General features: G+C 42.1%; 1 protein-coding gene across 1 annotated transcript; it reads left to right on the forward strand.

Moving 5' to 3' along the window:
- The first annotated feature begins 3,187 nt into the window (after nucleotides 1-3,187).
- Nucleotides 3,188-17,174, forward strand: vwa5b2 (von Willebrand factor A domain containing 5B2). The gene is made up of 21 exons (XM_063462382.1): nucleotides 3,188-3,326; nucleotides 4,496-4,702; nucleotides 5,433-5,658; nucleotides 5,760-5,917; nucleotides 6,166-6,297; nucleotides 6,388-6,512; nucleotides 6,604-6,780; nucleotides 6,892-7,002; nucleotides 7,634-7,836; nucleotides 8,758-8,872; nucleotides 9,235-9,420; nucleotides 10,111-10,321; nucleotides 12,570-12,895; nucleotides 13,090-13,324; nucleotides 13,411-13,752; nucleotides 13,852-13,986; nucleotides 14,449-14,577; nucleotides 14,656-14,706; nucleotides 15,078-15,186; nucleotides 16,004-16,127; nucleotides 16,413-17,174. The coding sequence occupies exons 1-21, from the start codon at nucleotides 3,188-3,190 to the stop codon at nucleotides 17,172-17,174; spliced, it is 4,203 nt and encodes a 1,400-aa protein (XP_063318452.1).
- Nucleotides 17,175-17,229: the final 55 nt, after the last annotated feature.

The raw sequence follows: 17,229 nt of genomic DNA on the forward strand, positions 1-17,229 counted from the left end.
TGAACTGCCAAAGAGTAGTGGATAAAACTAAGCAAATAAATAAATAATCAATAAAACGAATACAGTTACTTGTCTTGCAAAATGTTCTATCTATATATCTGCTTACATATGTGACATTAAGTTTAGCAGTGACAGAGATGTTTTCATTTTTTAAGTTTCTTTAATCAGAGTGTTTTCTTTGTGACGCTCTGCAGCTGCTTTTTTGCTGCTTGTTAGTGAGTCTCTCTGCTTACAGTTTCGCAAACAGTAAAAGATGTCCAACCTTTAAGATTGTTACATTTCTTTGCTTAAAGAAGCCCCTGGTTCAGTTTGTCACTATCCCCCTGTGTTGTGTGGCGCCACACTATCACTTTTGCAGCAGTTAACTGAATCTGATCAGCGATTAATGCCCTAAATTTAGTTTCGTGAATATTAGAATTTGCATCATTAGTAAACATTAGTGACCCAGTTCCATTTGCAGTCATTCTTTCCCTCTGCACACTCTTCCCATTATTTTTAGTTAAAGTTCATCCGTTTTCACCTGGCAGTTTAATCAGGCCTTTCTGTTCTTGAATTACAGGTTTGCATCCTGAACTAAAACCTCTTTACATTCATGAAGGCGTCCTCATACTTATCTAACAATGAGCTTAATTTGCATAGCTAGAGTTTCTGTCAAATTCAAAACTCCAGAACTTTTACTGCTTCACCATAAATCCACTCTGGTGGATGTAACTGTCTAACTAGATATGAACCCAACTGTGATGCTGTTTTAGCACATTTTTAATACTTTTAAAATTCTGTAAAATTCATATTTCAAACCATGGTCTCAGATGACAGACTGAATTAATTTTTTAATTCTTTGCGGTGTTAGACCCACTGAAATGTAGACTGGAGGACAAAAACCTGTTCCTTCCTTGGTGTCACCTCCCCATGCTTACTGCTGCTGCTGCTGCTGCTTCTGACTGACCTGTTGGGAGAGGCAGAACACATCACCCCCCCTTTCCTCTCCCTAGCCAAACCATTAGCCATGAATTATGGTGCTGCTACCATCACGGCCAATTGTCTGGATGAAAAGCAGGCTCTGCCTCACTTACCGATCTGAGCTTTTGCCTCAACAGCAGGTTCCCGATCATAGTTTCCGATCATCCCCTTGGCTCAGGTCAAAGCAGGTAAGCAAATGACATTTCACATAACAGGAAATGTGGGTTCGTGTGGAGATGCATGCTGGTGATTGATAGCAGCAGTGAGACCTGTTGTTAATCTGAAAGAGTCATTTTAATGCGTTGCCAGGCAATGAAAACACATTTGTACAGACTTTATGTAGCTACAGTAAATGCATGAATGGGCCAAATAATCAGTTGTACATGAAGATGTTTTTATTAGCTTTGTACCATATTTGTTGTTTATTCATGCATATGCATTTATGACAGTGCTTTGTGACTTGACTTTCTTTATAGGGCAACTGCTGGATTTATGGACAGAGGCAAGGAGAGACAGAAGGAGGGAGAGAGAGAGACAGAGAGGGAGGGAGGGAGAGCAGAAAGCAGTATCTGTTAACAGGAAAACTCCTAACGTATCACTTGGGAAACCCGCAAGCAGATGTGGTGGCGGAGTGATGCAGGGACTGGACAGAGAGGCAAATTAGCAGACACAGCACAGTAAGTGTTCCTGGACGATTATTTTGCTTGTTATCTGGGGATTGTAACTGTCATGAGGAGACTGCAGTGTTGCCCAGAGCCAACTCGTAACCACCTTTGCTACTGCAAACAACAAGCTACTGCTTGATTAAATCTTGCCAAACAAACACAGAATCATCACTTTCTAAGATTTCAGTCTACTTTTAATACATACAGTTTAAATAGTGGCTGCCATGACGACCTTTTCATGCACCTGAATATCTAAATATGTTACTGGATGTTGCAGTATTTGTTATATATATATATATATATATATATATATATATATATATATATATATATATATATATATATATATATATATATATATATATATATACATATAGATAGATAGATAGATAGATAGATAATATTTTTTATATATATTATATATATAAAGTTGTTTCAGGCAAAACTGTTGAAGGTTAATATGTACATGCATACATAATTTTCATCTTTATTCTACAATATGTATTATATGCATGCACACACTTACTGTGTAAAGATGTCATTATCTGTGTCTTACTTTTTTTGTCAGCAATAAACCTAAACAGATCTTCTATCAAGATTATTCATTAGCTTTGTCAGAGATCTTGTTCTGAATAGCCCAAAGAGGGCCGCTGTTGTACTTTTCCTTTCACGTGTGTTCTAGCAGTATTACTTTGCCCTACTTTGACAAACCAGGCATTTATTTGCTTGTTATGCTCTGAGAGCACAGTAGCCAGATGGAGGCTGTTGATCTTGTTAGAAAGGTAGATGTGAAAAGACCATTACCTTGATCACAGCAAACACACACACACACACAGACGCACGCACACAAATGCACCCATGTGTGCATACTCAAACACACGTACATACACACACACAGAGTTTAGTTCACCCTACCACTCACTAAGTAAGCTATACATAGGTTTCAGCACCTGTTGCACTTACAGTTATTAAGTGATCAGTCATGAAGACTTATTGAGTACAGTTTTAATTACATACATGAAAATTGGGAAATATCTTAACAAGTTTAAATACTGTGTTATTTCTTCCTGCAGTTAGAAAAGACTGAAGTAAGTATGGCACCGCAGTTTTAAGAACATGTGGCTTTGCATAGAGATTAGCAGCTGATTGCAAATGCTAGGCATGATGCATAACGGAGCAAGTGCTGACCTGCAGTGTTAATGATTGACCAAGCCTGTTATACTCCAGCTATCAAAGTTGGTTGCTAAGAGCTTGAGGAGACACGATAGGATGTTAGATTGCCAATAACTGATATGCCTGCACATATAAACAAGAAATATATGGCCTGCATTGTGTATACACATAAAATTGTGAACTTATCTGTTTTTGTTTTGTGTTAATTTGTGCAGCAAAAATCAGGTCTGATTTACAAGGATCATTGTAATTGTGCTCTGAATAGAAAATGAGAGAATTTAAATGCACACTCACATGTTCCCCTTCCTGTCTGTGCTGGCCATTTCTCTGACCCGTGTACCTGTGTTTTGATCCAACCAGCAGGGCAGAGGCTTAATTTTACAGAAAAGATGGTGGGGCTGAGAAACCGCTCTACATGGGAACCACTGCTACTCAAAACCTCCTGCATCAAATCTTGTGCTAATGGTTGCTCCATGGGCATCACTGCGCACCTTACCTATGCCAACGCTGACATAGAGTCTGTAGAAGGTGAGTACTAACTGCCAAGTTTAGTGTAGCTAAACTGTCATCTCATAATATACCACGAGACATAAGAAAAAGAGTTTTTGAGTGCAAAGGATAATGATAATCCCAGATTAAAAATGGGAGTGGGATAAGACTTGGCCCGTGAGGAACACCAGATACTTTGAAGTAAAGATGAAGAGTAAAAATCAACAAATCTCTTTCATGTTTATTTGCACTTTATCATTATCAAAGACATCTAAAACCAACATGACCAAAACTGACCATTCGATGAAATAAACAAGCAAACATACAATAGTAGTATGACTATTAATTTTCTGTATGTTCAGAATAAAAAAAGTTTTTTACTTCCTTTAATAATCAGGAGCCCCTGTATGAATGTTCCAGAAGATTGAACATAGCATTTGCTTTGCCCCTATTAAATTTGTTCAGAAAGCTGCCACTGTCTTACACACTATATGCCACGAAGGCAGCGCAGCAGGAGCTGATGGCACAAAACAACTTTAAGTCTTCTCCCTAAGGTTTCCTTGAAGTGTTTACTTTACTCAAGTAAGATTTTCTGCTTATCTTCTACTTAATGAATACCTTACAGCCAGTAAAAGTGATGCACAAAAGACCTAACTTACCAAGTAAGAAGAAGAAAAGACCTAAGGTAGCCCTGACTCTGACTTAACAATATAGCCAGATTTATTACAATAAGTGAGGAAATTAAAAAAAACCAAAAACAAATGTGTTTGTGGGATTCATTCCTTAACGACAGAGTAAACTTAGCACAAAATGTAAGGTAAAAAGCAAAGCAATTGTTGTTTATTTTACTGCTGAAAAATATCTTTCAGTGAAAAAAAAGCCTGTTATTTGAAGGAAATTTGGGAGAAAGACACACAGTGACCAATCTCAAGGGTAGATTTGAACCCAGGCTCTTCCATAAACCTTACAACAGCTCAGTCACCTATTCAACCCAGCGAGCTACACTAGCACCCTGACAAAGGAAACGTATTAAGGTTTTCCATATTATGTCTTACCTAAGAAGAGAACTTAAGGTATGCAACTGGCTCCAGATCCCCCGATCTTAGAAATATCTACTGTACTTATTTTACTTATGAACATTTCTTTAGCAAAAGCCTGTTTCAGTGTTATGTGTCTTAGCAGCTTGTGTGTCTGTAACCTTCATCCAGGTGTGTTCATATACCCTCTCGGTGAAAAGGAGGTTGTGGTGGGCTTTGAAGCCGTGATCGCAGGCCGGTTGGTTGGGGTCCAGATCCAAAGCCGAGGAAAGTTAAAGGACTGCTGTTTGGATTGCTGCCCTGGAGTTGGTCTTGAAGGGAATGGCCTGGAGTGGGGCTGCTGTGGGAGCCCCAGTCTAGACATGCAATGCACCAACGGTGAGGGGGAGGATGGACGAATGCTGTGAAGGCAAAAATATTATGTTGAAGTTGTTACATTTTTCTCTGATACAATTTCAGCATTGTAAGAAATTAAACATTAGAGTTATACCAGCTTGCATTTAAATATGTATAATATTATAAATGATATATAATATTATTTATGGATACTGCTGCAGACATGATTCATTGCTTCTCTCCTTGCAGACGGTCTAGCTCAGACGTAGAGAGGGCTATCTGAAAAAGCCATCTTTACACTTGTGAAATGCGTATATTTATTTTGAAAAGCCCTTGATGCTAATGCTGATGATGCATGACACTAAAGCAATAAAATCTGCATTTAGCTTATAATAAAAATGTTCTATATAAGTGCAAAAAATTTGTGTACTGATGCTGCAGTAACAATGTGGCTTCAGTACGGTAAGTCCCTTCTGTGTCAGATGAGGAAGGCCATCTGATCTGGATCCCTGCCTAATGCTGTAACGGCATTCACTTAGTAGAAACATATCTACTTAACTGCAGGCCACAGAACAGTTTATTCAATTCAGCTGATGGTGATGGATTATTCTGAGTAAATACCAGCAATTAATGTGCGTTTGTGTGCTAGGTTTTTAATCATGTGTTCTTTTCACATTCATCTACATGTATTTTCATATTTATTAATGATGTCGCAGACAATCTTGAAAATTTAACATAAGGTTCTAACACAATGTTGTATTTTGGGCTTTAGGACATCTGATCCTGGATGAGGACCTGGAGAGAACCACTTTCATCGTGGGCACCGGAGTCATTGGCCCCATGGATATAGTGTCGATCATCATAAGCACGACACTAGAACTTCCCACATTAGAAAACGGAGCCATTCGGATCGTCTACCCCACACTCCTTACCCCGCTTGTCACTGGGAAAATGACTCCAAGCAAGAGTGAAAGTGGGGGGAAGTCTGATGAAACTGGGTATTTATCAGAAGTGGACTCCTTATTTTTTCCCCCCACTTCTTTCATATTATTTTCCTAAAAAACTCCCCATTGTGCGCCTTTTTTTCTTGTTTTTGTAGGGCGACCAGTTGTTTTGGTGCCACCTCAGGAAAACAAGATCGGATCGTGCACTCTCAGCAGCAGTGTGCGCACGCCATCTTCACCAGCCCAGCTGTCAACCTGGCACCTTATGAGCTGAACTTCCAGCTGCTGGTCAGAGGGGCCTGTCTGCTGGCTGGTACTGCCCGTCTCCTCAAATAAGGCTGATTCAGTGGTTTTCATCTCAACCATTATGAAATATGAGAACAGCAGGCAATCTCATTACTGAATAAAATGAATAGCTTCATAGGCGATTTCAGTCCAAACACAGCCAGACGATGAATCAGATTTAATCTTCACTAGTGTGTGCTGTAAAGAAAAATTAACTCATTCAAAACATTGCAATATGTTTACTGATTTTCATTTTTTGCCTCTCTTTATTGATAGGACTGGAGAGCCCTACTCACGCTCTGAGGGCAGATGCAGATCCAAGTGCCCAAAGTGCCTCTGCCACCTACATCACCTTGGCACAGGAGCATCCCTATGACAGGCACATAGAGATTATTTTGCACCTCAGCGGTGAGCAATGACAAAGTGGTTTGAGAAGGTTTGAACTTTTCATTGCTGTGATTTTTTTTTTTTTGTTCTGACTTTTAAACCCTTCCTCAGAACCTCACAGCCCCTTGGTCATCTTAGAGAGAGGCAGGCTCTCCTTCAGCCAATATGAACAGCAAATCTGCTCCCGTCGAGATTTCATCCGATGCACCCGCAAGGATTCAGAACCTGAAAGAAAGGTTTGGGTTTTTTTTCCTTCTGTCAAGCATTTAAATACATCTTTCTCAAGACGTTAAGCTTTCATTGCTGATTTTCCTTCTTGGCCTGCAGCTGGAGTTTGTCAGGAAGAGATACCACAAAGACATTCTGTGCAGCCCCGTGTTGATGCTCAATTTCTGCCCCGACTTGCTGCGTGAACCTCTGGAAGTGCACAAAGCCACCAGGGAGCTGCTGTTTCTCATTGATCGCAGTGGCAGCATGAGTGGCGCCAACATCCAGCGTGTGAAAGTGAGCAGTAGTCAAAAACATGCAAATAAAAACATGTAGTTCAGATTTGAGAATGTATATATATGTATATGACTCTGGCTCCATCCTGTATATGCTTTCTTATTCTGACAGGAAGCCATGGTGGTGGCACTCAAGAGTCTACCTTCTGGCACAATGCTCAACATTGTGGGATTTGGTACCACCATCAAGCCCCTGTTCACCTCCAGCAAGCTTTGCACTGATGTCAGTATTACCTAGTGAGCTTTGTTAGATTAGGAAATTCCCTGAATTGGGCATTTTTAAAAGATTTTCAGTGTTTTTCATGATATCTGTGAATCCATTCCAGTAAACGAGAACACACGGAGCATTTGGATGATGTTTTTCTGAACACAAAATGTCATTCAGTCGTTCAGGACTATCTGTTCTGTTTTCTACTCTCTAATCAGGCAATAGGTCAGTTCTTGGGTTGCCTTAGTAGCAGAGTATCAGGTTTTATCCAGACCCGGGGCTGCAAGCACAAACAGTCTTTCCACATTCTCCTCGCCATATGGTGGCCTTTCATGCATTTTCACTTAGGCAGGACGTGTCCCTCCATCTCCTGCTCTGACAGCTATGTTTGTCCACCGTGTGAACTGAGGTCATTTTAAGGCAGGTGCTAATGTGTGTTTGTTTGTGCTGTCTTTATTAGAGAAGGGTTGATTTAATTTGTTGCTTCCCTCACAGGCTAATTAGTGCATCTGATAACAAACAGTAAATTTATCCTGGCAACATGTTTGCACAGGCGCTGCGGTTCGACAGGTGTTGTTTGCTTCTCCCTCCTTTACCCAGGATCTGATTGCATCCCCACTTTAATCACTTGTGTGTTTGCGTGCAGGTCACACTAACTCAGGCCTACGAGTACGTCCAGAGGATGAGAGCTGACATGCGAGGCACCAACCTGCTGGGGGCGCTCTTCTGGGTCTATCAACAGCCCATGCAGCGCTCATACCCTCGCCAGGTCTTTATTATTACAGATGGATCCATCAGCAATGTAGCTAGAGTGCTGGAGCTAGTACGCAGAAACGCATGTGCTGGCAGGTATGGATATCATGTGCGAAGGAGGGTACAGAGGGAGCAGCTGGTTATCTATCATGACAAGAAACAGATAAAACTGACAATAGTTGCAACAGCTGGTTAATAAAAATGCATTATTAAATAAACCATTAAATCAGTGAGGTTAGGAAGCAGGAGATAAGTAAAGGAGAGTGAATGGAGGCAGAACCAGGTGAATAACATGACAGAGACGGTATATGGGGGAGGACAGCAAAAGAAACAGAGCGTGGACCCAAGCAAACACTGATCATAAAAACCTGAGAGCAAAGCTCTGTGGAAGAAAGAAAAGAAAGGCTTGAAGTATTTTTCAGCCCCGCCCAGTAATCCCGTTAAGTGCTCTCCTCTGCAGTAAGAGTCACGCCCCTCTGGTTTTCCCCAGATGCAGAATGACTCCATTTATGCCTTATTAGTATTCGCCTGTCAGACTGACTTTCTCCACTGTAATTTTTGGCTGTCCTTTAGCAAACTATGAACATGTTTGTTCGTTTCTTTATTCTTATGGAAAACATCTAATTCTGCTAATGTTAATTAGATTGGCATCTTACTGCAGTCTGCAGCTGAGAAGGTGTTGCACATCATTTTGAGCTTCTGTTTCCATATTTAGCTAGCCAGACTGCTGCTCAAGAACTCAGCCTTTTTCAATTATTCCGTCCCCTGAGCCATTTAAACTCTTAGCTAGCCAAATGGCTGGTGATCTCCACCAGTGTCTGTTTGATGACTCTACATTTTCTATTTGTAAGAGACATAGAAGCAACATTTTAGGTTATTTTCAGGCTACTGCAATAAACATAAAAAATGAACTATTATAACACAAACAGTGAAAATCATCCACAATTTGATATCATAATTAAATTTTCTCTTGTGACGTGATAAAAATGTAATGTACACACTGTATCACCTTTGCAGATGCTTTGGCCTAGGCCTTGGTCCACGAGCCTGCAGGAGACTCCTGCAGGGCGTTGCCAAACTGACAGGAGGGACTACAGAGTTCTTGGATGATGAGGAGAGACTCCAGCCCAAGGTCAGCAGCGCTGCAGCACTGCCACCTATTGGAGTGAAAAGAATTGCAAATTAATTAAAAGCAAAGTCTTGAAAGAACACATATGTAAACCTTGGGGCATTACATTAGCATTTCAGCATAGAGAAAAGCAACTAGCAGCTGTAAAGTGTAATAATTACTCAAGCATTTAAGTATAATTTAGAGTTATTTTACTTTAGTATTTTTATAGTATGGTTTTTATAGTTAGTTTAACAACTGTTAGCCATTGAAGATATACATGTATAAGTTTAAGTTTACCAATTTCTTAGCTTATGACAAATCACGGAAAAAGTGTTTTTTAATTAGTTTGATAAGTTTACTTCTTCTCCCCATTTCTGCAACAGTTAATCAAGTCCCTGAAGAAGGCCTTTGAACCTGTTCTGACTGACGTACGGATCGACTGGTATCTGCCAGAAAACATGGAGGCTCTTCTTACGCCCAATGAAATCCCTCCCCTCTATCCCGGGAATCGCCTCATAGGATACTGCACGCTTTACGACATGACCAGTTTCAAAGTAAAAAAGGCGGAGGTATTACTCTGTGTGCATTACCATGTAAAATATTAAGTCACCACTTATTTGTTTATTTTGCTTCAAGTGAGTCAAATGTTATTGTAATTTTTACAGTGGTCTTGAGCAAGAGTTCTCCAGGGTTTCTGAAACGCTTGCAGAATTTATCTTTGGACATTTGCTGATTTTTCGCTCATTGTTAGTCCAGTCCTTGTAGCTGACCAACTTTAGAGCTATAACTGACTTATGAATCATTCAATCATAAATAACACACCAAACTAAATGGATGAACCAGTCTTGTGTCTCCACATAACAGACAACTTAGCAAAGAACAAATTTTAAATTGTATCTTTAGGCACTTTGTTCCCATTCGTTTAGTTGAATCTATGAGAAATGTCAAAGATAACACAGTTTGGCAGGGATAAAGTATTATTTTTGCACCTGGAAACCTATTCCTGAAGATTACTTAGAGAACCTATGAGAGCACTGCCTAAGACAGTTCAGGCTATGATGGAGAAAAAATGAGCTTCAAACTCTTTCTTTTTGCTTTATAAGCTGTATTTTTGTGCATGGATATTTCAATACATTGCTGAACCCATTTCCCGCTTTTCTACCAAACTATGCAGAAGTGAGGGTTGGCCCCATACTTTTGCACAGTACTGTACCACTTTTTTTTTAATGTAATCTCTGCATTTTATTTTGTTGCGTCAGGAACAGAGCTACAAAGATTTACTTCATGGTTCTACGGGTTCAGTTTTTGGCCAGTCGAACGATGAGCTTTCACCTCCTCCTGCCTCTGAGCTCATGCCTGTGGTGACATGTGCAGATGGCACTGAGTTGGAGGAAGCACTGAGGGAAATTTCTAGAGAGATCTCCTCTGAGTTCTCCTGTGCCAAAGACACAGACACAGGCACCAGTCCAGGTTGGTCACTCATCACGAACATTTACATTTGCCAGCACACTTTAACACTAGAATTACTGAGCCTTTTTTCCCTGGTGCAAGTCCCTACTACTAGATTTACTAGCCTGCGCAAATTTGCGTAAATTCCCCCCGACCTTAACACCTCTTGGCACCCCGCTGAGATTTTCACAGGTCTTCAGCTCTATTGTTCTCCTGCTTTTGTTGTGCAAACACACCCTCCCCCAACCCCTAACCATGAGAGATTCAGGTCTTTCCTTCCCTGCAAGGCTACTTTCCTTCCTTACCTGCAGCATACTATACACCATGATAGTTTCTATGTGTAATATTTCTCAGATGCAATATTAGTTCTTGTCACTCCTTTTCACTACATTGGATGCCTGGCCATAAACATATATACACAGAGTTGTACATATATTTATATAGCCACACCTTATATAATATGCATAAAGTCTAGTTATACACACAGACACATCTATATCATATATATCTATATCTATATATATATATATACACACACAGATAGATGTGTGTGTGTATACATACACCAATATTTTTGAATACTCGTGTCCATATATATGTTTCCAGATTGTTTGTATAGTGCACTTTCTATACCGTGCTCTGTCCACTTTTTTGCAATGACAATACAGATTTTCCACTTGTGGGACAAATAAATGCAGATTTGCTGTGTGTGTGTGTGTGTGTTTGTGCTACATTGGCATTTGTTTACTCAGATCCAAGGCAGGCCAAACCTCTGTGTTACAACCTACATACAAAAGACACACATTCACAATATATGGGTACACAAGTCTGTTTTATTTCAAAGTGTTTCAAACTTTACAGCGTTTGCAGACCCAGTGTCCATCATCCCTGCATTTGGCTCAGGTGAATTTCTGACATGTTGCACAGGTAAACCTGCTGCGATTCCTGTTGCAGCTCTCTTGCACCTGGCACTGCGTTGTCTGCGTTGTAATATTTCCTTGAGCTGCATGGATCGGCAACAAAGTTGCTGAGCTAAAAGACTCAGAAACAATCTTCTTTTGCCTGTCCACCCTGTACATGCCTTGTACAAAATGTAGGCATTCACTGCTGCCAGGTCCAGCATATTGTAGAAAACCGCTACTGGCCACCTGTGTGCTGCTGATCTTACGGAATACATCCATGCCATTTGGTCCAACACGTCTACACCACACTGTAAAAGCAGAGAGAGAGAGTCATGAGTATATGTTTTTTTCTATAGGCCTGTATAGCACACATCAGAAAACATTGTAGCACTGGTTTAAAATTGTACACACATTCACATACCTTCATGTGGTTATAGTCTGTTATCGTGTTGGGTTTCCTCTTTCTGCCGTCACTGATCGTCACGTCTTGGTGCATGGAACTTAGAACACACACAGTCTTGTGGTTTTTAGGTGCATAAATTGTCAAGGAGACACTGCCACTTCTAAGCACTGAAGTGGAGAATACCTCTCGCTTTGCAGTATCTTTTGCAAGTTGAGGAAGTTCATGCCGGACTTTATTCACCGTGCCCAGTAACGTTGTTTTGCGCTGCAGCAGTCTGTGCGACAGTAACAGTGAAGTAAAGAAACTGTCCGTTGTGACATTTCTCCCATCATCCAAAAACGGCTCCATCAGTTTCATGACCACGTTCTCTGCCAGCCTCTCTCCCTTCTGACGACTGGGGTCCTTTCCCAAGTAAGGAGATGCACTGCAGACATATTTGGTGTCCAAATCCGTGGCCATCCAGAACTTGATCCCAAATTTGTCTGGCTTGGTTGCCATATACTGTGTAAATGGACAACGAACCTTGGTAGGGAACAGCTGTTCCCTACCAAGCATTTCTTGCAGCTGGCAACAACGGTCATGCATTCAGTATAGCTGTGACTTCCGCAAGAAATGTGGTCAAAATCTCATGAGTAAGTTGAAGAATTTCTACCAAGCATTTCTGAAAGTTGTAACACAGAGGTTTGGCCTGCCTTGGATCTGAGCAACTCTGAGTGAGCAAATGCAAATGTGCCAGGCCTCAAGGATAATGGGTGGTTTGCACAACAAAAGCTGTAGGAGAAACAAGCTGACGACCTGTGAAAATCTCAGCAGGGGTGCTTAACACCTCGGGACTTGCACCAGAAAATAAAAAAGCCAGTAATTCTAGGGGGTGTTGGGTTTAGGGAAGCTACGCAAATTTGCGCAGGATAGTAAATCTAGTGTTAAACCACAGTGGCTAACAACAGGCTTTTGTCCACTATAGGTGTGGAGTTGGACTGGTCCAGCGATGTGAGGAAGAGGATCCAGGAGAGTTCTTACATTCAGGAGCAGTACGTCCTCACTCGCTGCTCACTCAGCAGTGAACGAAGTCTACAAACGCAGTCCCACTCTCACATACATGCCTCAAATTCTGAAGGGGCCTTTCTCTCCAGCTCTCACTGTTCTGGTCCAGTGCTTGATACAGGGTCTCTGCCCCAAGGCCTCGAGAAGATGCCCCCTCCAGAACAGAGATCATCCCTGTCTCGCTGGGCAGACTCATCATGGCAGCAAGACCTTTCAGTCAAGTCCCCGGACAGTGGGACCAAAAAAGTAAGTCATGTACAACTGAAGCACAGTCAGTATATCACAGGAAGTCACTGCAAAGTTATTCTTGCAACATGGCAAATACATTTCAATCTAATGACCCTAACATACTGAACATTTTTATATATATCACTGCAGAGAAAAGCAAAATGATACCCAAACCTACTTCTCTTTGCTTGTCCCCCTTTTACAACCAGAAGGGGTGTCTGGATGGAGCTGAGGAGTCTCGTAGGAGACAAAAAGCACTAGCACGTTCGACGATGGCAGCGCGAAGTTTTTCGTCCCCCCAGGGTGAATTAGAGATGCATCGGCTCAGAAGGGCTCTGGAGAGGGTCTCCTTTGACCAAACACTGGGAGGGAAGCTGGAAGAAAGTGACGGGGAGACAAAGCCAACACCACGAGGGACAGCGTCCCACAGAAGCCTCACCGACTCCAGTAAGTTTCACTGCAAAGAAAACAGGATCATCTTTATTTATTCCGTCCCGTAAAATTTCTATCCTATTTTTCATTCTGCCCCTCAGATGGACTCTTGTTTCCTGCCTCCCCTCTGGACTGGGACAGCTTCACAGATCCAGAGTATCTCTTCACTGCTGTCCCACCTGACAGTCCTCCCCCAGGCCAGTGCCGTTCCCTTATTCATGGTGTCCTGGGTGGCAGGCCTGTGTCCTGGGAGGTCACTGTAGACCTGGGGCACCTCTGGACCCCTGAGAGTCAGGACATTGAAGTAAGTGGGGTATGTGGAAGGGGAGGTGAAGAAGGAAGAGGAGGGAAATCGTGGCAGGAGATCATTCACCAACTGACCGCTCGCTCAGTTATAAGAGACTTTGAGAAAATGGCAGAGAAAGAGAGCGACATTGGACATGGTGGGCGGTTTGCTGGTTGCTTTTTCTCACTGATTAATGTGCCGTTATCTCCAAACTACTGTGCATCTCTTACTATTCCTCTGTTTGATGGCTTCTTAGGCTCAGCAAAGCGATATCGTACAAAGGCTATCCAGACAAGTAAGCACTGTAACATCATCTGTATGTACACAGCCTTCACTACCACTGACAGCAATCCCAACAAAGGCTTGGCTGACATGGATGTGCAAACCACAGGTGTGCCACCCACCAACACACATACACAGAATAAACCCTCAGCTCAACTTTCATCCAGGAAGTTTTGTTTACTTGTCAATGATAATAAGATATCTGTAAAGAACAATCCTGATCTTCTCATTGGTGTTATGAGGAATCAAGCATTAGAATTTGTCTTCTCTTTGAAGCCTGGTTTTATGTGTATGCAAGGTTAGAGTGTGCAGCTTGAAAGACTTTGGCAGTAACAGGTCTGTATAATTCTGTATTTGTGTCTGATCCCCCTGACCTTGAATTGGATAAAGGAGGGATGGACGGACAGACGGAAGGAAAATCAATAGCTCTTCTGAATTCTCTAACTTAAGGAAAACGATGCTAAGTGAATTACAGAAGCACCATTTTAAATTTTATTTTTATTTATTGTTGGATTCAGTCGATATTTTTAAGGGTCCACATTGTGTTCTGTTTATTTGTGTGTGTCTGCAGGGCTACATTTGGGAAACAGGCAGACTTTTCAGTCAGGCATTCGTAGGCAGAGGACTTATTCTGTAGGTCTGGGCAGGCGGCACACCACTGGAGACAGTGCAGAGGTGGAAGACACCTGGAACTCTACAGGTAAGAACGACCGAATGATGCCAGCACCCATTTCTGTTATCAAGACTTTAGGTCATCAACAATCTTTGTATCTCTCAGACAGAGATGACACTCCTGCCTCACCCTGTAGTGTAACATCCTGGGACTCTAGTAAGTACTGCTGTCCATTCGCTCAGGGAAAACTCTGGTGTAAGTAGTCTCGAGGATCGAGGCTTCTGAAGAGAAAGCTGTGGTGAGAAGGAGAAAAAGGAGGACCCCTCTCCCCCGACTCCATTACACACACAACTTGTGAAGAAGCTCTTAAAGGATCAGTTCATCTAAATAAATCTTCCTTAACTTTATTGGTATCCAATCACACAGACATATTTGCTTTTATTCATTTAGTTCCAGATCCATGTAAAAGACCTGTGACCAGTTTTGTTTAATCTGGATGAGCTGAGCCTTTAAGCACAATCAGAAAACACCACTTTTATCACTGAGCTGATAAAACAATACAATGTAATGTTTTAATGTCATCCCAGGTGTAGGGAGCAGCTCCTACTACACTACAGCCATGGCAACAGGCACCTCGAGCACTCGCTCACAGCGATCTATAGAGAGCAAGTCAATGGAGAGCTTCTTTGGCACCAGGTAAGACTTTCATATTAAACTCTTTTAACAGTTTGTGTGAGACTGACAAAGATGCAATAAAATAAACAGCATGAAAGGACGAAAAGGCGGTAAAAACCCTTAAGAAGTAAGACACAAAAACAAATACTGTAGTTTCTTGAAAAGCTCCTACTTTAAAGTTGTTCATGTATACACTCCTGTTTGTGCACGTTACTTAAATGTAAGAAATGAGCCACAGCATCACCACTCTATTTACCCACATCTGTAAATGTCCTGAGAGTGAATAATGGTCCATTTACTGAAGTTTAAGAGTTAATAAATATGTGAAAACAACTCGGCTCTGGAACTCATACACCGCAGACCGTAGGTTCTAACTGTGATCTATGCAGTGAATGAAGGTCAGGTCAGGGTTCATCTTTCCACAGACGCATATGGCTGTTCACCGCAGCTGCACGCTAATGCAAACCCAGCAAACCTTACATGTGACATTTCTTTAGTGACTCCCTTCGCAACAAAGGTTTCTAACCGCAAATTGTCAAAAGTTGTTGCAAAACTCACCGTTGTAGTGAATGTAGATGATAAGGAAGTATTCATAGGATTTCTTTTTTGTGAGGCTCCTGTTAAATCTGACACTCTGAATCCATGTAATTTGTCTTTTGTTTAGTTAGCTGTAGTGTTCACACTGAAACAACAGTGTTATAATGACATGTAGGGTGTACGCACCAGAAGGGTGTACGCAAAACCCCTACATCTCCACTGGCAAGTTGCACTCTCTTTAAATGTTAGATATATATTTTTTAGCATACCTGTTTTGTTGGGTTTTTTTTTTAAATTCCAGGTTCCCGCTGGGCAGGTTCAGGTCCTCCATTTCATCAGGAAAGCAGGTGCCTCTCAAGTCCCACTGCTTATCTGCCGAGACCGAGAAACAACCTGAAAGTGAAGCTCCAGACTACCTGCCCCTGGTGAGCTGTGCCAACATGGAAAACAGTGAAGTGCTAAAGTTGTGTCCATTTTGTTTACCCAGCACACAATACATACCATCAGCTCCACAATTCATTCTGCAAACTCCTAGAGTCAGTCGACATTTAAAGGCAGAAGAACTTTGGAAAGTTAAACCATGTGCTATGACAAATAGTGTGCAAAAGAGAAACACAGCCACGTTAAAGGCAAAGTGCATTTGCAGCATTGTAATACTGTGCACTCATCTTCAAGTGTGCTCATTACTCATGTCTGTTATGACTCCTCAGGTTCGTCTGCAGCTGGCATCAGGAGCTTTTCTTCTGACTGAGATCTACTCTGACTGTGTCCAGATTCCTCTGGACCGCCTTAAAAGAGCATCGCCATACAGTCTCCACCGCCGTAGTCTCAGCCCAGCCTTACGCTGCACATCTCCCAGTGCTCCATCCTTGTCCACTACTGCCAAACCTCCTGGTGCTCCCTCTGGTCACCACGTTACCTTCTCTCCTTCCGCTTGCTCCTTTGTCAGACCAGCCATTCCACCTTTCCACCACACTCCAGATGATACTCCCCTAATTTTGGAATCAAGGCTTCGCCGAAGATACCTCTCTGACCAAGACCCTGTCACCTCTCCCACTGACCTCCCCAGCTCTGAAGAGGGTTCTTTGGAGTTATCCATCAGCCCCTTTCAGAACCAGAACCTCGGCCAAGCAGACAGTGGCCGTGGGTCAGAGACAGATATATATGAAGGCTCTACACCTGAGCAAGCTTACCTCCAAGGGAGCAGCCAGTTGGCTCAAGAGGATCTGGAGGGCTCAACTTGGGCCACAGCTGTGGCCCTAGCGTGGCTAGAGCACCGGTGTGCTGGCTACTTTATGGAGTGGGAACTGGTAGCAGCAAAAGCAGACTCATGGCTGCGCTGTCAGAAGCTGCCCGAGGGACTGGACATGGCAGGGCTTAAGGGAGCAGCCAGACAGCTGTTCCTGCTGCTGCGCCACTGGGATGAGAACATTCAGCTGAACATGCTGTGTTATAACCCTAATAACATGTGAGACAATCATCTCAGAGGAAACCAAGCCAACTCTGATTGTTAGCATTCTCACCATT

Source organism: Pelmatolapia mariae, linkage group LG18, assembly GCF_036321145.2.
Source record: "Pelmatolapia mariae isolate MD_Pm_ZW linkage group LG18, Pm_UMD_F_2, whole genome shotgun sequence".
Classification (NCBI taxonomy): Eukaryota; Metazoa; Chordata; class Actinopteri; order Cichliformes; family Cichlidae; genus Pelmatolapia; species Pelmatolapia mariae.